The sequence below is a fragment of the Humulus lupulus genome, chromosome 1 (assembly GCF_963169125.1).
Source record: "Humulus lupulus chromosome 1, drHumLupu1.1, whole genome shotgun sequence".
Classification (NCBI taxonomy): Eukaryota; Viridiplantae; Streptophyta; class Magnoliopsida; order Rosales; family Cannabaceae; genus Humulus; species Humulus lupulus.
The window spans coordinates 306710801-306734590 of record NC_084793.1 but is presented as its reverse complement, the minus strand read 5'-3'; the positions used below and the strand labels follow the sequence as shown (position 1 = coordinate 306734590).

Sequence of the window (23790 nt, the reverse complement as noted above, 5' to 3'; positions counted from 1 at the left end):
GAAATTCTCCTCCAAATGATCTCACGAACCTTATGAACAGGTAATATTTTTTGAACTTATTTTAGATTTTACTATGGTGATACAAAATTTAAAAAAATAAAATTATGTTCTTCATATTGATGTATATATAGTGTCTCTTCGCACATTAAGAGAAAGACAAGGAGGAATGAAAAAAATTACAAGTGGAAAATAGTCAATTGCCCTCGTCATACTTCATTGGAAGAATGCGACTTTTATATCATAAGGATGATGAAAGAGTATTGTTTACATGAGGCTCCCATCTGATGGCTAACCACTAATGTAAGTATATTAATAATAGTTGAACTACAATTCTATTCAATTTAGTTTCTAACGTAATTTTTTGTAGTGACCCAAATTTCATAATAAGGCTTAGGACATTGATTAGGAGGCCGGAAGGGCCATAATTGATTTATTATGTCATTAAATGATTATATGCATGATTATGTGAGTTATATTATTATATGATGATAAATGCATGCATATGAGTCCACTTTTCATTATAAGGACATTTTAGTAATTTGGCCCATTGAGGGCGTATTTGTATATTTACATGCATGTTGGTGAATTATGAATGAGGCCACATTATAATGTGGATTTGTTCGAGCTATTCGGCATGAGACGATCTTTGAATGCAAGTTAGCGATTTGGTCATAACAGGGTTAATTTCCGAGCTCAAGGTGATTTAATGATTAGTACATTAACGAGAATTAAAGGGTAATGAGATATAATTTATTAGCATTTGAGAATATTGGGAATAACGGGAATTGGAGGACGTTAATAATAATTAACGAGATAGATAGGAAAAGACAATTTTGCCCTTGGGGCTATTAAGAAAAGAAGATAGGCTTGGGGGAATTTTGGTCTTTTGACCATAGGATATGTTTAAAATCAGAAAACTGTGGATTAAAGGAACCAAAGATAGAGCTTCTCTCCTCTTTCTCCCGGTCATCTTTTTCTCCTTCCTTCTTCCTTTGAAATTTCGAAGTTTAGTTTGAGGGTTCAAGCTAGGGAATCAAGCCTTGAGGGTTTAGGATTGTGTTTAGCCATTGAATAGGGTTTAACCTTTAGCTTGAGGTAAGATTTCAACCATGGAAACTCTGGTTTTTTCTCTGTTTTTCATTATTTTTTGTCACCTGGAACTTTGGATTGGATAGTTGAGGATTCATGGAAGTTTTTGGAAAAGTTTGGTTGGGTTTTGATTCCTAGGACTTGTAGAATGGGATTTTGGGTTCATTTGTGAGTTTGGTTGAAGTTTGGAATCAGTTCTTGAAGTTTGGAGATTGGAGAAATCGAATAGGAAAAACCAAGGCTGAATCACCCTCGTTCTAGCGCTACAGCGCCAAGGATGGGCGCTACAGCATTGTTCAGGGCACTCTTTTGAGCACTTTTGAGGGTTTTTGGCTCGGGGTTTCAATTCTTAAGGCTCGGGATCGAATTTATTAACCTAGTTAGTAGGGTTCGAGGTCCCGGGAGCGAGGTTTAGATCATGAACCTTTTATTGTTAATTTTATTGATGAAATTACATATTTGGTTATGACTAGGTGACCGCTAAGGAATCAAAGGATTAATCGTTCTTAACTTATTTCTCGCTCGAACCAGAGGTAAAAAAACTGCACCCAGTATATGACATGCATAGTTATTAACGAGGCATGTTGAGTGCTCTATATGTGGACATTGATTGCATATTAAATGCTTAGCAATTGTAACAACCCAAAATTACTAATAAGGCTTAAGGGCCATTATTAGTGTGCCGGGAGGGCATAATTGGAAGTTATGTGAATTAATGGTGAAAATGCATGATTATGTGATATGTATGATCCTATGATTATATGGATATGTGGAATGCATGTTTATGAGTATTAGATAAGCATGCGGGCCTTGTTTAGTCTGTAAGGGCATAATTGTAATTTTGGCCTGTTAGGGCATAAATGTGATTATTTGTGATATCTGTTGAGACCACATTATTATGTGGATAAATATTTGCAGCCTTCAGCACGAGGCGATCCTAGGGAGCAAGTAGCGGGAAAGTCACAACGGGACCCGGCACCCGACTTGGGGCGAGTCAAGGGGTATGTTGGGTAGTGGACATTTATTTGGGTTATTGAGTTATGAAAATAAATAATTGGAGATATATTTGAGGTTAGGAAGCCTAGGTGGGAATACCGGGGAATTTTACCATTTTTCCCTCGGGCATGTTTTTGGTACCCCGAGCCTCAGGATTGACTTGATTAATTAAGGATAGATTAGACAAAGCTGAGAAAATAATAGAAGATACCCAAACCGACTCTTTTTCTTCTCTCTCTTTCTCTCTCAAGGGAAACCACAAAAATAAAGGATTTTGGGGCTTGAAACTCATGAATTTGAGCTGGATTTGTGGGGAGAATTTCAGTAGCAATTTGAAGGTTTAGACCAGGAGTTTGGGTAAGTATTGAATTGTGGTTTAGCTGACTAAATTCTATAGTTTTGGATGGGTTCTAAGAGTTTTTGGATTTTGAATTTAGAACTGAATTGAGGCTAAAGATTTGGGAGATAGCTCAGCAATCTCTTGGAGCATTGGTTCTTCAGTGAAGGTAAGTTCCAATTTGTGGTTTAGTGTTTGAATTCTGTGATTTCCTGGCTGGTTTTGGTGTTCTTGAGCTTGTGGGTTTCAAAGATTAAAATACTATTTTGATGAGTTTCTAGACTAGGTTTTTGCTGGGTTATGTTGCTGAAAACATGTTAGAATGTTTGTGATAATTGGATTGTATCATTAGGATGAATTTGGATGGATTTGAGTGAGGTTGAAGTGTTAAAAATGGTGGATTTTCTGGGTTCGAAGGGGTCGGGCCGCGGCTCAGTTATTGGTGTGTCGCGGCCCTTCGAAGTAGATGGGAGCTGAGGAAGAAGGGTGGGCCGCGTCATGGGGAATGCTGAGCCGTGGCTCGTGTCTGTTTTTGGGTGAGGCTGAGCCTCTGGTCAAGGGCAAGTCGCGGCATAGGAAGCTTGGGCCGCGACTCTTAAGGGCATTCTTGGCCTTTTGGAGATTTTAGGCGCGGGAACCTAACCTAGGGTGCTCGAGATCGATTCCACTACCATGTTTGGTGGAATTTGAGATCTCGGAGGCTAGAACTTTTTCCAGAAACCCTTATTCATTTATTATTGATGGAATCCTTTATCATGGTTGTGACTAGGTGTACGCTTGGGCTCGGGGCAGGATCGTGCTCGGGGGTCGTCTTTCTTAATCAAAGCACTTGGAATTAAAGGTAAGAAAACCGCACCCGTTTATGTGGATAGGATGGGACTAAGTGTTCCCTATATTCGTATGCACTGTTATATGATTGTGATAAACCATGTGAATATGTTGGGACTAAGAGCTCCCTATAATTGTATGAATATCATGAAGTGGTATTATGCCATGGGGACATGTGATAAACGACCTCAGGGTGCCGGAATCAATACTTGCGCACAGGGCGCGGCTCAGCCACTGGTAGCTGAGGACAACCTATTAATCACTGAGCTCAGTTAAGCTGGCCGGAGTCAGTGGATATAACATTGGGCTTGGCCTAAGTGAGCCAAAGATAGCAGATTAAATAGAGGGTGCGGCCTAAGGGCGTCAACCCTAGTTGTTGCTTGACATGTAAAATGTTGTTAATTTGATGTATATGATATGTTGAATATCTGGAAACTAGATCATTGGTTGTTGACTGATGTCCTGGATTGAATGAATGTTATGGCTTGCTGGGTAATTGATTGATGACTTGTAAATCATTTGGTTATGCTCTGTGAACTACTTGGTTATTGATATTGATTGTGCTATGATATTGTGTTTTCTTGTTGGGCCTCGCCTCACGGGTGCTGCGTGGTGCAGGTAAAGCCAAGGGTAAGATGAATCGACCATTGGTTGGAGAGCTCTGGGGGCGAGGTGTACATTGTCAGCTGCTCGGCCGCCACGGTCGAGGATTTGTACAGGGACGGAAACCTAAAACCTGTATTTTGCCATTAGAGTGGCTTGATTATATATAAGATTTGGAAACTCTATAATTATGTTATTTAAACCCTGATTTGGAATCCCATGTTCCAAACATTTATTTTAATGAAAATTATTCGTTTATAACCAAAATCTTTTAAACCTAATCTATTTGTGTTGTTAAATTCATATTTTTATTTAAATGACTTGATTAGCAAGTCCCGCACTATTTCAAACACACAGTGTAACTGTCTTGGTTATCCAGGGCGTTACAATAATCTTGCTTATTTGTGAATGGTACTGACTTATTAGTCAGAATCGATAATGGTGTCAGTATTGACTGTGAAGTTGTGACTCATTAGTCAAGTTCGGCAGTAGTACTAAGCACTGGTCGTATGGTATTGACTTATGAGTCAAGAACGGTATTAGCGTGTTTAACGCAAGCCGAAAAGATTAGATCTAATCGACATAGGCATTATCATCATAAGCATGAAATGCTTGACCAACCTTAAGTTCGATGAAAACAAAATTGCTTGTCTAGTTTAAAGGCTAGTTACTTAGAGTCAGGGCCAAAAGGCTCAGGTGACTGCAACGTCACATGGCTGTGGGTGCTGAGCCCAAGTTCGTGACTCATTCATTAGTCACTTATCTGATTAGGGTGCATAGCCCAGAGTGTGACTCATTAGTCACCTATCCAGACTGTGACTCATTCATTAGTCACTTATCTGATTAGGGTGCATAGCCCAGAGTGTGACTCATTAGTCACCTATCCCGAGTGTGACTCAGTAGTCACCTATACAAAGTGTGGCTCGTTAGTCACCTATACAGAGTGTGACTGATCAGTCACCTATACAGAGTGGACTCATTAGTTACCTATACAGAGTGTGACTCATTAGTCACCTATTCAAAGTGTGACTCATTAGGCACCTATCTCAGAGAGTGTCTTATTTGTCAACTATACAAAGAGACTTATTAGTCATCTACCTCAAAGATAGAATTATCAGTCATCTACATAAGGATAGACTTATTAGTCATCTATATAGAGAGACTTATTAGTCATCTACCTCAGAGATAGACTTATCAGTCATCTACATAAGGATAGACTTATTAGTCATGTACCTTAGAGATAGACTTATCAGTCATCTATACAAAGAGACTTATTAGTCATCTACCTCAGAGCGAGTGAGTTATTAGTCATCTACTTAGAGCGCAGGATTCCACAAACATTTATTTGTACCTGCTTGCATGCATGAGTAGGGTTATTACTGCTAGGCATGCTTATTATGATTTAGTAACATGTTATTACTTGTTCATGAGCATATTGAGTTTTCTTGCTGAGCTTCGGCTCACGGGTGCTATGTGGTGTAGGTAAAGGCAAAAGAAAGTTGGACCATCCTTGAGTTGGAGAGCTTAGGTGGCGATGTGTACATGTGCGGCTGCTCAACTGCCACGGCCGAGGGTTTAAAGAGGAATTAGGGTTAAACCCTATTTTGCCACTTAGGTCGGCTAGTTGTAAATCTTTTGTTGTAATTAGCCTTTAAATTATATTTTTGGGATCCCAATGTATATAGTAAACGTTGTATCTTTGACCAAAAATTTTAACCATAAATCGTTAATCATACTTAGTTACACGATCATGGCCAAATGACTCGGTTAACGAGTTTATCACTGTTTAAAATGCACACTGTAATGGTCCCTAGGTAGTAGGGCGTTACATTTTTTATTTTTATTTGGTACTGTGGTGGGAAGAACACATATGACTGTGAGAAAATCGAGGAAACTCGAAATGAATGGGCAGCTAAGCTCCTTGAGCAGATGAGCCGAAGCAAGGGTAACTTTTGAAATCAGAATTCAAAACATGCTAATTATAGTTAGTACATGCACTTACATGGTTAAGGCAAGGATGCTTACATAGTTAAGAAAATGATGCATTCACATAGTTAAGGCAAGAATTATACATCTTGATCTAGTAACTTTAGTTTTATAATATAATGAATTCTGTTGATTTTGTAGGCTGGGTAATTTTATCTGGATTATATTATAATTACAGGAAGTTTTGAATGAATATAGAGGTTTAAAACAGGGAAAAAAATTCCCATTTTTTGTGTATGGTACATTAGGATGGGTGGGATTGTGTAGGATAGAGGTGTAATTTTTGAATGTGTAAATTTTGTGTGGGTATCACATAGTTTTAATGGGTAATATCAACCACTTTAAAAAGTTGAGTTCCAAACTACCCATTATCCTATGTCCAACCACAAATTCAAATGCAACTCTAATCTTAAAACAAATCACCTCAATAAATAGCGGGGAGGGCAAGTAGAAATTTAGTTGAACTTTTTGTAACACAAAAACTCTAGAGAAAAAATTATTCTCTCTTAATACATTCAAATTTATAAAACATTAATGGTATCTCTATTTATTTATAGTTTACTAGATTTACCATCAATACATTCAAATTTATTAATGTAGAAATAATTTAAAATATTACTACATCATTATTATTATGTATATTCTAATTTAATGATTGAATAACTATGTATATGACATTCTTCTAAGAATAATGATATATGCACTAAAATTATGGACCAAAATATTACATAAACTGACGTGACTAATAAATCTCGCTTGAAATAAATTTAAATTGTTAAATAAAAATTTGAGATAATTGATGTAATATTTTAAGAAATTATAGGAAATGCCCTAAAATAAATGCATCAAGAAGCTAATGTCCTCATTTTTAAAATTATAGAGAAATGATCATTTTACATTGTTGATTACCTAAATTGCTATTTTTTTATAATTTATTTATTTATTTAGGACCGTATGACTTTAATATAGTGGTATATGTATATTAGTTTTGTTTAATTAGTTTTTATTTTAAAGTTATATTGATTTTTTAAGTTTTTTATAGGTTGTTGGTATATTATTTTCTAATTAGTGTATATGTTTTTTGTGGTATGGTATATAATTTTTTTTTTGTGATATTTAGTTTCTATTTTATTATATACATAGTGATAGTATATAATTTTGTATCATGGTATATACATTTTAATGGTAATATATAACTTTGTTAGCATAGTATATACATTTTTTAGTAATAATTTTGTAAGTTTTGATGGTATATTATTTTTCAACTCAGTATATATATTTTGTGGTATAATATATCATTCAACAACCCATAAAAAATGAAAAAAAATCAAAATAATTTTAAAATAAAAACTAATTAAACAAACCTAATATACATATACTATAATATTAAAATATTTAGAATAAAATAATAAAATAATAATTTGTTAAAGAGATGATTAAACCATTTTAGCGCAAAATTAAAAACATAACATTTACTTACTTTCATACATTCTACCCACTCTAATATTTGAGTACATATATAATTACTCTTTGTCTAATATATGCTACTTTGTATTTCTTCATTTCTCCTTACAAATTAAAATAACTAAATAATTAATAAATATCCCACAAAAAATTAATAAATAAATAAAATATAAACCAATAACACTCCGCCACCTATACATTATGACTTTACATTTACAACCGTATTGTAACGAAACTCACATTGCCTTAAGCCGCCTTCCTTTCAGTTTTTCCAATGCAGCCAAGCTGGTTGTGTATGGAAAGTGCCGTACACAATTATCCTATGCATCACATCCTAGCGTACACATCACGCCTAGCCAATCACAAGCCAGAGAAACCAGAGATAATCAGAGCCCAAACGGGCTTGGCCATGAGATTGAGAGCTGGAGGAGCAACCTACAAAACCATCATCGCTACGACTTTTACTACCCAATCACACCAAACCAGATTCCTTGCGATTCGCGCCCAGAAGAAATCCATGGCGGAAGACTCACTCAACAAGGCCACCAAACAGTTGCACTCAGCGCCTCCGGCCGTCGCCGGTAAAGATGGGGGAGAACCTCCAGCTGCTGGATCGGAAAAACCCCCGCCGCCCCCTCTGCCGGAGAAGCCGCTGCCTGGGGATTGTTGCGGAAGCGGCTGCGTTCGGTGTGTGTGGGACATTTATTACGACGAACTTGAGGATTATAACAAGCTTTACAAAACGGATTCGGGTCCCAATTCAAAGCCTTCTTGAAAAGAATCAAGATTGTTTTTTTTCCTTCGGTGTTTATTAAATTGATGTTTTAGTTGAGTGTTTGATTAAACATTTTGTGTAAAGATTGAATTTCAATAATTAATAAAAAATTTGAAAATTTCTGCGAATCACTGAATTTCGAATTCCCAATCTTCGAATTCAATTGGGGTTTTGAATTTCTCTAATGGGCCTGTATTTTTTCAACAGCCCAATAACTTCTTATTGGGCTGAGCTTAGGCCCAGGCGATATCTTTGCTTAGGTATGGCGGAGACCGGAGATTCAGCATTTGGGGCAGAGAAGAAGAAGACGAATTCTTTGCAGTGGAGGCGAAGATATGCGTTGTTTACAGGTATGTTGGGTTCTTCTCCTGGTTTTGGTGCTGTTTGGAGACTCGCCCAAAGGAGTCAAAGCCTCCAATTCGGCTTCGGCGTTGGTCCAAAACATCATCTACTCCAACAAAATTGCATTCTTTTCCAAATCATATTGTCCGTACGTGATCCAATCTCTTTTATTTATTAGATTTGTGCCTTACTAGTCTGATTCTAGTTTAAGGATTCATGGATTGATGTGGCCTCGAAATCTTTCTTTGTTAGTAAGAGGAAAAAAAGATTGTCTTTAGCTTAATTTGGTCTAATACAATGCTGAGACACAAACATGAGGCCTTATGGTTTAAGGGTTTAAGAAAAGTACTCTAGAATCTGATCTCTTTGGACTAATGATGAAAACCCAATACATGGTTTGAGTTAATGGTAAGTTACAATGACAATGATATATGTTGTCTCTATGTGTTTGTCAATTTTGCTCTGTTTTTGTGTGTGTGTGTAAGTTCTTAATGATAAGTTGGCTATTGTTTACTGCCAGATACTGCCTTCATGCTAAGCGCATGTTAAGTGAACTACATCAAGAACCTTTCATTGTTGAGCTTGATCTTCGAGGTATGTATCAGCTAATCAAATCGGTCATTCTTGTAGCTGCCTTTTCTATGTTCATGTAGAACTGTTTTTTGATGGCTATGAATCATGTGCTTTTGTAGACGATGGTGGTCGAATTCAGGATGTTCTTATAGATTTAGTAGGCCGAGACACTGTTCCACAGATATTCGTGAATGGAAAACATATTGGTGGCTCCAGTGGTTAGCTCTTAGTCTTCTGATTTCATTTCAACCCTTGCCCAATGATTGGCACCTTTAAATGTTTTTGGTTGATTTTGTTTTCAGATCTCAGAGCTGCCATTTCGAGTGGTCAACTACAGAAACTTCTCAGCACCGGTTAATATACTGGGAAATTGAGAGATAGCTTCCAAGCACTCTAAATAGGTCTAGTTCATAATGATTTTATGTCATTGTGTGCCAATGCTAAAGTCTATTATATTGATGTATGTGGAGAATTTACTCAGAAAAATTAAATAGGTTAAGGAACATAAATCAAGTTTTTATGACTTGCAAATAATGAAATTGTAATTTCTTTGCTTGAGTTTGCATCAACGAGTTGCCACCTCTATCCGGTTCTCATCAATCTGAATTGTTTTTTTTTTCTTCATTCATCGTTTCTTCTGTTATATTTGCTTGAATTCTATTTACTTTATACTCTTCATAGCTGCCCTTTTTACTTTTGAAGCAATAGTTTTTCCTTTTTGCTCCCTCTGCAGGGATTTTGGGAGGCACATTTCTTGTGCTTTATTTATATCAAGATTCAATCTCTCATTGGTGTTTGAAATCTGTTCAAAGGAATAACAATAGGCCAGAGAGGAGGAAAAATATAGTCTCAACTCTTAACTATTCATATTTAAGTCAACGTTTACTCATCCATACAATTCAAAAATCTTCCTTCTAGGACAATGTTCCTTATCAAAAGCAGTAGAAAAACTGAAATTATTATGGTATAATGACTTCCATAACTCGATTTTCTAGACCATGCACTTCACTTCTCTTTAATTTTGTATAGGCCATCTTTCTCACTGTTTGCTTTCTAAGAACTTTAAGTACTGAACAGATACAACAGGTACATCTATCTTGCCGAATTGCAGTGATTGGAATTCTATAAATATTGAAAAAGAAGAAACAAGCCGCAAAAGGGTAGATGTCAAGCTGGCGATGAACCAGTCGCCCTGCAGCAGTTGATAAGAAGAAAAAACCCTTTTGTACAGGAGATCAGGAAGACATAGCATATGTCTTCGGTCGCCAATCGCCTTTCTGTGCACTGAGAATTCCTTCCTGGTTCTTGGAGAAGGTTAAACGAACCTCCCAATGCAGGGATTTCAACAAGTTCTCAACTTCTCCTATTGCGCGGGACTCATCCCGGACAATCAATTTGCCTCCCGGTCTGACAATCCTATCGACCTCTGCCAGTACCGGACCAAGTTTGCACCTGCATCAAAAATCCAGGCAACATTTTTATCATCCATTACTCTTAATATATCTATATACCTCTGTGAAAGTTTAGTAACATTAAGTTCGAAATACCTCTTTGTTAGCTTTGAGAAAAGATGATCAGCATGAAGAAGATCATATGTTCTGGGGTATGTACTGAAGGATTCACACCAATCATGGTATATTCCAAAAAGACCTCGTTCATAGATTATTGGAAGTGTATCTGGAGAATCCACATTCACCACATTCATGACCCAAATTTTAACGTCCTTCATAGCTGCTGCAAATCTGAATTCATACATACAAAGCATGTCATGAACTTTGACCAGCAGTTGTCCTAACTAGTTAGCTTGTAGAAATATTATAAAAAGAACATGAATAGATTGTATCTATCAATATTAGTTATACGTACCCTCCATAAACAGCCCTCATGTCCATGACATTCCTCACATTGGACCAACTGATTCCTAATCTGCTCATATAAGAATTTTTAACTACGCGTTTCCAATGCTCGTAATCTGCTGCAAAATCTTGTGACGATGGCTTCCCATAGATCCCCATCTGGGAGTCATTTAGCCAATATGGCGGTGTCTGCAGTCGGCGTGGCCAGTTCTCAGGCCATTGGGTCCCTCTCTCGGCCACATCAACTGGGACTCGGTGCATGCATGTCTGTAAAGGTACGTACCTGAGAAGATGATTGTATAATAAGCATGCAGTACAATATATATATATAAATAACGAACATATTTTGTCACTATATATAATGGCCATGATTAATACAAAAATACCAAGTACGTAGTTACCAGGCAGCATTTGCATCATCGTCATCCTTGCACATCGGAGGCTGCTTATGTTTTCTCCGTTCATAACATTCATTCGAGATGGGCTTGCGGTAGATGGCAGCACCGACTGAATTCAGCTTGTCCTTCTTGATGGTCACGAGCTCCCAACACATGGAGGCCGTCAGTGAAGACATTGCTATATTACATATTCATATATATATATATATATATGCAGCAAAATTATTACAAATAGTCGATCAGCTAATAATAATATTTTATATATATGTATATATATCTACTTACCCTTCCAGATTTCCACATCTTCTTCAAGCTTCTGGTACACAGGTGTGGCAGACCAGACAAAGTATCCCCCGGGTCTCAAAACACGGTTCAGTTCCAAAAGAAGCATACCACCTATAATAATTTTAATATGTACACTCATGTCAGTTATACATATTGTGGATTCAAATTTGTATATAATCATTGGAAATTTTTTGGTTGAGTTATTATCCGGTAGGAACTTTTTTGTCCAGTTTCAGTAATTTATAGTATCAAAAAATAAGATTCAAAAAGTAAATTATACTCGTGATTTTTTTTATATATACTTATCTGCTATAAGTATCTGCTATAATTTTTTTAAAATTAAGTTATAATTTTTCTAGTTACCAAAAACAGAAACATGGTATGGAATATCTGAAAAAGCTCACCTTCAGCGTGCCAGGGGACTCTACAACGTGCGCAGTGAATAAGATCGAAAACCCTGCTGGGGAATGGGAGCCTCTGAGAACCCATGACAGCAGAAATGGCAGGTATACCCCTTTCGAGGGCGAACTGAACTTGAGCTTCGTGTTCATCTTTTGGAGCAAAAGACATGGCCAGAACGTCTCTCTCGAATAGAAAACCCCCAAAGCTGGCCACCCCACACCCTACGTCCAATACCACCCTAGTGTGCTTTCCCCATCCAATCTCTTTTACTGCCTGCATTTTCATTTTTATCAACACAACACAACACACACCGATCGATATTATACGATGACTGACACTAATTATAATTGATAAATTCAAACAAAGTAACAACACAACTGATAACAAATAAGTAAGACCAAGTCAAGTAATAAGGGATCATCATCATCATCATCATCACCTGTTGAAGAAAATCGATGTAATGGAGGGCCCCATGAATGAACTGGGTTCCACCACCAGGAAATGTCAAGAATTCTCCTGTCACCTTAACCCAGTTTTGATGCCCTTTCACTTCCGCCAGCAACGTGTGTGGTACGTTATGGTACCATATCTGCATGCATGGTCAGACTCAGAATATATACATATACCTCAGAGAGAATAAAATATACACATCATCATCGGTTAAATCCAACGGTAGAGAATAGAGATGCAATGATCATTACCTTGTCTCTGCTCGTGGGCCATTCGATTGATCTTTTGTAACCCTCTGGAACTGGAACCAGACACATGGGACCTTCCTCTGGACAATGCCTTTCACGGTGCTCGAAGTGCCTGGTCGAACGCAACTTCTTCACAGCTTTCTCGTTGTCCAAACAAGGTATATAATCAGGTCCCGCCGTTACGTTACATAGCTGCCACGTGTAACCGTACATCTCATCTTGACCGTCCGATTCATCCTTCCTCCTCTCCTTCTCATTCTCCGACTGAGCCGCCTGAGTCGACCACGACTTCTTCGACTCTTTTGACTCCTTAGGAATCCCTGCGTTGTCCCCACCCGGAAACGACTCCACGGAACCCGAGTTCGACCCACCATTACTACTGGCCTTATTCTCACCCTCGTCGTCTTGCTTCTGGGGTTGTTGTACTACGTCTTGGTTGGTCACGTCCGTAAACTCGTGCTCTGATGACTCGTCGTTTTTCGCTGTATATGTGGTTTTTGGGTCGTTTTGTGGTGTAGTAGTGCTATTATTCTCAATTTGAGACTCTGTTTGAATGTTTTCTCCATTGCTTTGCTCCTGCTGTTGTTGTTGTCGTTTATCTTCTTCTTGAGAATTATCAATGTCGTTTTCTCCATTGCTTTGCTCTTGCTGCTGCTGCTGTTGTTGTCGTTTATCTTCTTCTTGAGAATTATCAATGTCGTTGCTCTCGTCCTCTCGTCGTTGCTCTCTGTTCTTTTCTTGATCATCAGAAGCTGATTCTTCCACTCTCTGGAATTCCATATTAGTAGTAGAAGAGGTACCATTGGTCGGTTCCTGTTGGGTCGGATCAGTCAAAGTCAAATGGGATTCTTCAGATACCTGAGTTGCAGTCGTCTGCTGGTCTTGTTTGGGGAGGTCGTCGCTTTTGATGGCGTCATCTGGAAGATCACCGGGATTATCTTCAAATGGCGTCGTAGTAGTAGGGTTTGTTTCTGTCTTCGTGAGTGGTTGAACTTCTTCGGACTCAACGGTAGGATTCGTTTCGGGCTTTGGTTGAACTTCTTCGGACTCAGTGGTGGTGGTGGAACGCGTGGAGGTTTGTGGTGGAATGACGGAGTTGGAAGTGAGGATCCAAACGCCAAGAAAACAAAGTCCGACGAAGACCACCATTGTTATGGTGGACGCGTAAGAGGTGGAAGAGGACGATGATGACCTCTTGTTACTACGAGATTTACTCTGTAATGGCATGGTTAATCAGTATATTAATGAATTTCAATACATATACAAATGATATATATTACTGAAATCAAAAGAGAGTACGTTTTTGAGTAATAATAATATATGATGTGTTTGGATGGTGTGAAAGTGGAGGAAGAAAGAGATCGATAAAATGGAAAATATATAAAGAAAAGTTTTGGGAATATGTTTGTGGACGAAGATGAAGGGAAAAATTCAAGGTGGAATGTCACAAGATCCAATGGAGTCGGATTAGGGAATTTGTTCGAAAATCATACCATTTTCTTTTTTTGGTTGAAAAATTGACAGATATTTACGTGTGTTATGTAATGAAACGATAAGATTATACCTCAGTTATGTTGATTATTACAGTTAGGTTAGTTAGTTTCTTTTTTGTAATTATAATTATTGCATGCTAATAATCAAACTTTCTATCATATCAACTTCCTTATTAAACTTATTTTGTTCATACTTAAGTCCACTTCTAAGACTTTTATCATACATTAATAATCAAACTTTTGAAATACAAACTTTTTTATGATTTGAAAGTTGGGTCTGAAGAGAAAATAGAACTTGTATGAATACGAAAGGAAAAAAATAGCCATACAAGTATGAAAATGTGGCTGTCATAAAATTAAAAAGAAAGAAATGGGAGCAAAACGACATCCCAAAGTATGGGATATTTTATATATTATCAATCGTATTTTGGCTTGAATAAAACTTTAATCATATATATGTACGTATATATGTGTGTCTTATAATAACCTTATATACTTAGACACTGTTTTAAGCATATATTAGTTAAATATCGATAATCTATTTCATGGGACAAATACATAAAGTTGTTGCCGTTTGATGAGCTTACCACTGACACCCCGGTGATGTTCTTGTCGTTTTACAGTTGATGTCGTTATTTAAGTTTAGTGTCGTTTCTAAAATTAAGTCGATTTTTTTGGTTATTTTAGTTCCTTAACCTCTCGAATAAAGAATGATGAAAAGTAAGATTTATTTAATTTGGTATGGTGGAATGAAGGAGGGATAGATTAAGGTGTGTGGAATGAGACAATTCATTATTCTTAGTTTATTTTTGTTTGGTAGGAATCTAGGGAGTAAGGGATATATTATGATTCCTCAATTTTTTGGCCCACCAAAAATAATTCCTTCATATATAGGTGGATTAATGACAAAAAGAATAAGAATGTATTTTTATTATTTATTTTAAATAATAAAAAATACTACTTGCTTCTTTTTTTTTCTTTCTATTATACCAAACAAATTTAAGGAAATATCAAATCTATCATCCCCTTCTCACTTTTCCATAGCTCCATGGTACTACTCAATCCATTGTTACTAGGCTTAGTGATCTCGAATTGTTAAAAATACAATTTATTATAGGTTTTATTTGCAAAATTATTAGTGGAGAAGACAAGATCGATATTTAAGTGCAAAATGAAAGTTATATATTTATATGTATGATTTTGTCCTTGTTTTTCCTTTAGGTATAGTAGGTTTTGTTTTATGTACTTAAATTACGATGTTTTCTTTTATTGACTTGGTTTGATATACTTAGGTTTTCAATAATTAATAACTGTAGGATCAATCTAACTATTGAACCGACGACGGTATGTAAGGTGAATGAAACACGTTCTCCTAACTCGACAAAATTCGATCCCATATTCATCTATATCGCTTTTGATATAGATTGAAATCTTATTTTTCATGAGTGATGACAAACAAAACACGCACAAACAACAAAGAAGAGTAAATTATTTTGTCATGAAGAATTATATTAAGGCCAATAAAAATATATATAGAAGGGCCCAATGAGATTTTTCTCGGCCGAATTGGACCACAAAATACTGGGACCTAGGCACAAAGATAGTGCCAAAATGTTGGGTTTGGTCCAGACATAGCTCACACTAGAGTGACCGTTTTAAATGTCTGCTCACTACTACTGGACCTATTATAAAATGTACCTCTCGAATCCCATACCTGCCAAAATGGTAACCCTTTCTTTTGGTAAGCTTCTCATAATTGAGTCATATCATCACTTTAAAATTTATGTCAAGTTACATTTTTACTGTACTTAATTTTTCAGGGTTTATGATGATCAAGGCATTATTTTCTTCATCAATGGTGTGATTTGAGTCTTAAGTACGCTCTTTTTATTTTGTTTTTGCTTTAACTAAAAACCTCAAAATCTTGATAAACGATCACTTTCATGGTGATCACTTTAAGTGTCTTTTCATCTTTAATTTTTTTTCTTTAACATGGTCTTGAAAATGTGCGCAAATTGTATTATATATATATATATATAAATGAATTCAATTATCAAAAGATATAAATAGTATTGAATTATATAATATAATCATCCATGGCCAACTGGAATCCCTTAACCATGTCAAGAAATTAAAATATTTTTGATCATGTGTTAAATATTTTGTAATTTTGTGTTCATATACACATTAACAAAACATAAAAAAAAAAAACTTTGTTTTATCAGTGGAGTACAAGCTTGAACATCAAAAGAAAATAGGCATGGAATTTATAAAATATTCTTGATTCAAAATCAAGCAAACACAAATTATTGGATATATCATGTACACATCTTGTTTGTTTCCCAAAAATAGAATAACAAAATTTAAGCCAATATGGGGCACCATTACCAACATGAGAAACTTTATTGACTTCAAATTTTTCCATGTCTCCCATATAACTCAAGAAAATTTAAATAAAAGGGCTCTCCCACTTCTTCACTTAATATTTTATTTTTTGTTTTTTTTTAATTAAAAAAAGAAGAAAAAAGATTTATCCCCCTTACCATCAGCTGACAGTTTTTTTTCGTTTATAGTAGCTGGTTTTGTTCTCTTTTTAACTTTTGAATGACATCAATTTCGTCATATCCCACAGAATTTTTTTTTCTTTTTTTTTAAAAAAAAAAAAATAGAAAGAAAAGGAACAAAACAAAGAACAAAGAGGCAACAAAACACATATTGATTTTGGTACAGCTGACACCTTTATTAGGCAAATATGCTTTGTATTATTAAATACTATCATTTAAGGCTGTGAATGAGTGAATAATATCAATCGATGGAGCTGCGGGGGTGAGGCAACACAGACCTGTGTCGTCCTCGATAGAAAGACTCGTGATCTTCTTAAGGAAAAAGTTAAACATAGTGACAGCTAACGACCACACCCCAATAATAATAATAAAAATAATCTCAAAAGGAAACTTAAAAAAAAAATCTTTGCTCTTGTTCTAGTTCTAGTTCACAATTTTGCTCTATTGAACCCTATCTCATGTATACATATATATATATATATAATATTTCACATTATCAGTAGTACTAGCTATATAGTACTATACTTCTTCACTTTAAACAGGTTCCAACCCATAACTAATTAGACCTATATATAAACCACTAATGTAAAACAACTTGGTTAAGCTACTAGATAAGAGTGAAGCTGAAGTAGTCACTAATTAAGATCATCAGGGCCTTAAATTTATGGTTTAAAATAAGTACCGACAATGGCTTTAACAAATCGTAAGGAAAAAAAAACTTTTAGTAGTACTATAGGTAGTGCTTAATTTATGTTTTTAATGAATTAATTAAAGGTCTTGAGACCCAAAAGATATATAGTATAATATAATAATGCATGTACTATGAATAAAGGGGTTAAAGATTATAGACCATACATTTTGAGAGAGATAGAGAGAGAAGTTAATATGTATATATATATAATAATATATAAGGAAAGCAATATTAATTGGCAATTAGAAGAAAAGGGTTTGATTATGATATAGACACACATATATATATTTATATATAATAGCATTATAATGATTATGATTATGAGCATGTGGATTAGGCATAAAATAATGAAAAGGGGTTTGGATTATGTCAAAAAAGTGTGATGTTGCCAAGTTACTATTTAGGGCGGTGCATCACTTTCACCATGCACTGAGAGCACAGCGAGGGTATATTGGATGGCATTTTATGCTTTGCTTGTCCAATCGAGGCAACTTCAAAATGATGAAAAATTCCAAAGGGGACACTTATTATTTCCATACTCTTATATTATATATATAAATATATAATTATATGGAGGATTAAGTTGGGTATAACTTCACTCCGTAATAATAGAGGCGTTTTTATTTTTGGCAAGTGGAAAAATTATAATTTATTTTTTTTATAACAATGTATATTATAGTAATTTATGATATTTCACTAGCTTTTAAAAAAATTCGAATAATTTACAATACCGAAAACAAACTTCAAAATAACTTGTTTCAAAACAACATATTTCTATAGAATTTTCCAAAAATTTGTAAAAAAATTTGTGGGGATCCTAAATGACTACATTGTACAGTCATATAAAAAAATTGAACTGCAATTTATCCATACAGCGAAAACACGAAAACAGTTTATTTTTAAGCATGTTTATACGCAGGTGAAACAAATTATTTTGAAGTCTTTTTCGGCATTGTAAATTATTTGGAATTTCTTGAAAATTTGTGTAATGCCTACTATAGCTACAATGTGCATCATCATATAATTTTTTTTATTTCTTTACGCACTAAAAACATAAATGCCCCTACCAGTGGACAAAAGGCATGCCCCTATTGTAGAATTTTCTTATATATATAGAGAAATTCTACAATAGGGGCACCACTTTTCCCCTATCGGTAGGGGTGACTCTGTTTTCGGCACGTGGAGAAATAATTACTCGATTTTTTTTATATGACGATGTACTTTATAGTTATAGAAAACATCCCATCAATTTTCGGGAAATTTCGAATAATTTACAATGCCAAAAAATAATGCTCAAAATAGTAAGTTGCACGCGGATAAAAAAAACAGGCAAGCATGCTATTGACGGTATGAATTATGTTTTTGACACCATAAATTATTCAGAATTTCTCGAAAACTGGTAGAATATATAGACCATTCATTTTGAGAGAGAGAAGTTAATATATATAATAATAATATATAAAAAAAGCAATATTAATTGGCAATTAGAAGAAAATGGTTTGATTATGATATATATATATAATAGCATTATAATGATTATGATTATGAGCATATATATTTATATATATATATGCTATTGACGGTTTGAATCATATTTTAGGTACCGTAAATTATTTAGAATTTCTCAAAAACGGGTGAAATATTTGCTATAATTACCATTGTATAAAAAAAAATTAGAATATATTTATTTACGTGCTGAAAACAGAGACGTCCATACCGTTTGAGATAAAAGTAGTGCCCTTACTCTAAAATTCTTTCTAACTCTTTTTTTTTCTTTATCTTTTTGACATATAGCATAGCTTTTAATCATGAGAAAAGTCTAATTACCAAACGTATGCATAATTATATTTAAGGTTAATAGGGTCTTGTAAAAGACTTGTGAATTGTCAAGTTATTAATTAGGCGTGTTATAATCATGACCATATCTTGTCTAATATATTTTGCAATGCTTTCCTTTAGGAAACCATAATAATCAGTTTGATCCATGCGTGGGGCTTCTCATCAGCTAGCTATGATATTTGTTGACTAATTGCATGGGTCAGCCACAGATAGCTACTACTCCTCTTTCTTTTTTTGGTTATGTAGTTTTAATCCTTTTCTTTCTCTACTTTCAATAGCATTTTTGTTTTTGACAAATTAATGCCCTTGATTCATTGTTTGGCGTGATTCAATTGTTGAGTAAAATTACAGGCTAATGTCGGTGATATAATCTAACAATATATATATACACACACGAGTGTGCGTATGGTGGCACTTTATAGTTAGTTAGCGATATCTCATAATACTTATATAAGTTAACATATAGGGTGTGTTTGGTATGGGGTAAAGTGAACGTAGAGATGAGAATCTAAAATATTTCCCATGTTTGGTCTAAATTTTCAAAGGGTAAAATTAATAATTTTTGTAGGTCCCACATGTATTTTAAGAGTAAAATAAATTATTTTTTACTACACTTGAGTTTAATATTACTTCAATCATAAGCTCTTCTATACTTTTCAAAGTCACTCAACTACTTAAAACAAACAATTGTAGAATTTTTGATATATATATATAAATAAATAAATATATATAAATATAAAATAACACTTATAAATTTCTATGATTGACAAGGTTGGATTTGTCTATTTTTATGACCCTATTATTATTCCATTATTTTAAGCGGATAGAGCGTATGGGTATTACTAGTACATAGCCACGGCTAACCCTAATCAAATTTAAAAATTAAAACAAAAGAATATAAGTAACACAGTTAATATAATCTATTATCTATATTTTATTTTAATAAAAATTTAGGTGGTTGTGTATTTATTTTCTAAAATATCATATATTTTTGTATTTTAAAAATATGTATATATATATTTAATTCTCATTGTATAAAAATATTTAATTATTGTAATTGGGGTAGAGATTCATGTAATAGGGTCGGGTATTTTTAAACACTTACCCTAACTATCAATGCATTGTGTAACAAAGATTGTATCTTACCCTATTCTAAACCCTATTAGATTGGACATACGTATATTAAAAAATATATATTATATAGGCAACATAATTTTTTTTTGTGATTAAATATTACTTATAATTACGACAAATAATTACTTATGTATGATTAGAAATTAATATTTAGTCACAAGTTATCACTAATGTAGTTTTAGTCACATCTCATTAATTATATATAATGATAAAATTTGTTGCGACTAAAAATACATAGGAAAATACTATTTGGCCCATGTGTTTTGCCCGAATACTTGATTGGCTCTTATGTTTTGTTAAATGACAAAATAGATGATTTATTTTGTAAAATGAAATGATATGATACCCCGAGCTCGATTTTGATCAAACAATTTTTCAATATGACTAAAATGCCCTCATTTTTTATTTTTCTGTTTTTTAATTCCTTTAATGAATTTTCTTTTTTCTAATATATAAAAAATAATTAAAAAACTGTTTTAAATAAGAAAAAATTAACATGAATAGTTTCTAAAAATTAACAAAAATAATCAGATTTAATTAAAAACATTAAACATAATTTCGAAATCTTAATCCTAATCTATTAGCCTTATTATCCACTAAACATAATTTAAAATAAATAAATAAAATAAAGAAATAAAAAAATTAATCAACCTAAAGCAGAGTCCCAATCTATCAGCCTCCATCTTCTTCTTCAAAGAGCCTCCATCATCATCATCATCTATGACAGTCAGTATCCCGTGATCCGTAGGGGAAAGACCGGGTAAAGCTGTACAATCCCACACCGCCTGGGGAAGGTCAAGTGTGATGATTCTAAGACTGTGTAGGTATGGGACTATATAGTTGAAGAGGGCTTAAATAGATTGATGGATACTACCTATATTAACAAGATGCATCTTCTTTTCGGTATCCCATCACTTGAGAACTCCAAAGTTAAGCGTGCTCGGCCTAGAGTAATCTTATGATGGGTGACCTCCTGGGAAGTTTTCCCAGGAAGCGTGCGAGTGAGGACAAAGCACGCTGGAAAGACTCGTGTTGGTTTGTAGGGCCTGTCGTCATTCCAGGAAGCAACCATAGTGACGTGAGGCATTACATCATCATCATCATCATCATCTTCTTCTTCTTCTTCTTCTTCTTCGTCGTCTTGCTAAAACCAGAAATCAAATGAAAATCCCTCTCCATTTCCCCTCTACCTCTATGCGACCGGGTGTAGCCGTGGGTGTGCCGATTTGGGTGGTTAGCGGAAGATTGCGAGAAGGTGCGGGATCGGGGTCATGCACTTGGGTGTGAGATGTTGAGGTCGTCGGATCTGGGGTATTTTTTTAAATCTTTAATGGCATTTTCATTGGGTATGTGAGAGAGGAGGAGGGAGGAGATTCGTGGGTCTTCATAGGACCGGGGAGGAGACTGTGCCTGAAGTAGGTGATGGGGTTGTAGGCTCTTCGTTGACCACCGTTCCTGAAGCATGTGATGAGGCTGTCGAAGATGCCATCGTTCTCTTTCTGCAACAACAAATGGGGTGTTGTCGAAGATGTTAGGGTTGGGACTAATGATTGGGTGTTGGGGCTAAGGCTGGTGGTTGAAACTAAAAGGGTATAGGGAAGAGAAAAGAGAGAGGAAGATGTTCCCCTTGAACCAGATCTGAAGATGTTGAAGAAGATATTAAGAAAACGAGGATGAGGGAGACGCAAAGATTTGTTTTTTCTTTCTAATTTTGTTTTAGGAAAAGTTTTTATTAATATTAAGTTTGTTAGTTTAATTTTAGTATTTAGTTTTTTATTTTATGTTTAATGTTTTCAATTAAATTTGATTATTTTTGTTAATTTTTAGAAAACTATTTATGTTAATTTTTTCTTATTTAAAATATTTTTTATATATTAGAAAAAAGAAAATTCATTAAAGGAATTAAATAAACAGATGAATAAAAAAACGAGGGCATTTTAGTCATATTGAAAAATTGTTTGACCAAAATTGGGCTCAGGGTATCATATTGTTCCATTTTACAAAACAAATGGTATATTTTGTCATTCAACAAAACAAAGGGACCAATCGAATATTCGGGCAAAACACAGGGGCCAAAATAGTATTTTCCCAAAATACATTTTTTTATTTTTTTTTTAAAATGAAATAGCAACTTCATTGAAATATTAGCATTCTGAATACAATAGAGATTGTAAATCAGTCCAAACATTATGCTCAAAAATGCTACAACCAGAAAGAAATCGAGAGTGTCTAGCAACAACATGTGCTACTCGATTTGCTGATCGCCTAATAAAACGTACATGCACATTATGTAGAGAAGATAACAAAATTTGACAATCCTGAATAAGCAAACCAAAAATAGAAGACATGATTTGATTACTACGAATGCTCTGAACAGAAAGCATACTATCGGTCTCAATCTCTACGTTATGCCAATTCTTGCTCTTGATCCAACTAAGAGCTTCCTTAATTCCCATGGCTTCAACAACCTCATCTGGAAAGACTCCTCCTTGATAGCATGTCTTTGCTTCTATAAGTCTGCCCGAGCTATCCCTTGCCACTAATCCAAAACCATACGAACTTTCCTGTTGAAAAAGCGTTGCATCAACATTTATCTTGATTTGATTCGTTCCTGGTTTAATCCAAAACTCAGACCGAGCACCATTGTTTTCTAACGACAGTGATAATAAGGTTGTTTTATCCTGAGCCTTTCGCCAATGATTAAGAGTGACAGAAGCTGATGTAATAACCTCTTCGACAGAGGAGGTTTTTTTTTCCCAAACAGTTTCATTTCGGGCTTTCCAGACCGCCCAACAAACCATAGTAGCACGACAAACCTGCTCAACATCGAAAGTCTGCTGCATATACTCAAACCAGTTACCAAAAGAGGACAATGTGGCCATACTAAAAGATGCCTCGAAAGAAGACCAACAAGAGCTAGCGAAATCACATGTGAGCAAGGCATGTGTGGTGGTCTCAACATGATTGTTACAGACATGACACATTGCTGAGATTTGCACATGTTTGTGACGAGGTGGAAGCATGTTGGTAAGCATTCAGCAACGGCACGCCACAAGAAATTTGTAACTTTAGGTGGGATCTTCAAATGCCATAGTTTTCGCCAGAAACCAGAGTTGTTGGAACCTGGTTGGTTAGGCTTTTGGAATTGCAACAGAGTGAGGCACTACGGACTGTGAATAGACCTGATCGATCTCCTAACCAAGACCAGAAATCCGAATCGGCATTGTCACTCAGGGGGATTCCTAAAATCAGGCCGGCATCCCGAGCTGAGAACAAATCATGGACGACTTCATGATCCCAGCAACGGCGCTCAACTTCGAATAAAGAACTGACTGCTTGATTGAGCAGCCCAGGATGAGTAGAAGAAACAAATCTGTTGTCCGAATCTGGCAGCCACGGATGGCCAATTATACTAGTGTTATCACCGTTGCCAATAG

At 35.1% G+C, this 23790-nt stretch overlaps 3 protein-coding genes across 3 annotated transcripts; 1 reads left to right on the top strand and 2 right to left on the bottom strand.

Annotated features, from left to right (window-relative positions):
• The first annotated feature begins 7570 nt into the window (after window positions 1–7570).
• LOC133812720 (uncharacterized) lies at window positions 7571–9617 on the top strand. The gene is made up of 5 exons (XM_062246524.1): window positions 7571–8049; window positions 8388–8568; window positions 8941–9014; window positions 9113–9211; window positions 9296–9617. Exons 1-5 carry the CDS (start codon window positions 7578–7580, stop codon window positions 9349–9351), a joined length of 882 nt encoding a protein of 293 aa, XP_062102508.1. The 5' UTR covers window positions 7571–7577; the 3' UTR covers window positions 9352–9617.
• A 390-nt stretch (window positions 9618–10007) lies between these two features.
• LOC133812719 (probable methyltransferase PMT27) lies at window positions 10008–13707 on the bottom strand. Its single transcript, XM_062246523.1, has 8 exons — window positions 12636–13707; window positions 12374–12523; window positions 11937–12207; window positions 11533–11643; window positions 11251–11425; window positions 10860–11132; window positions 10541–10735; window positions 10008–10445 (listed from the first exon to the last, which is right to left on the bottom strand). Exons 1-8 carry the CDS (start codon window positions 13410–13412, stop codon window positions 10229–10231), a joined length of 2169 nt encoding a protein of 722 aa, XP_062102507.1. The 5' UTR covers window positions 13413–13707; the 3' UTR covers window positions 10008–10228.
• Window positions 13708–22497: 8790 nt separating this feature from the next.
• On the bottom strand, window positions 22498–23337 carry LOC133781375 (uncharacterized). The gene has a single exon (XM_062220349.1). It carries the CDS (start codon window positions 23335–23337, stop codon window positions 22498–22500), a length of 840 nt encoding a protein of 279 aa, XP_062076333.1.
• Between the last annotated feature and the right edge of the window lie 453 nt (window positions 23338–23790).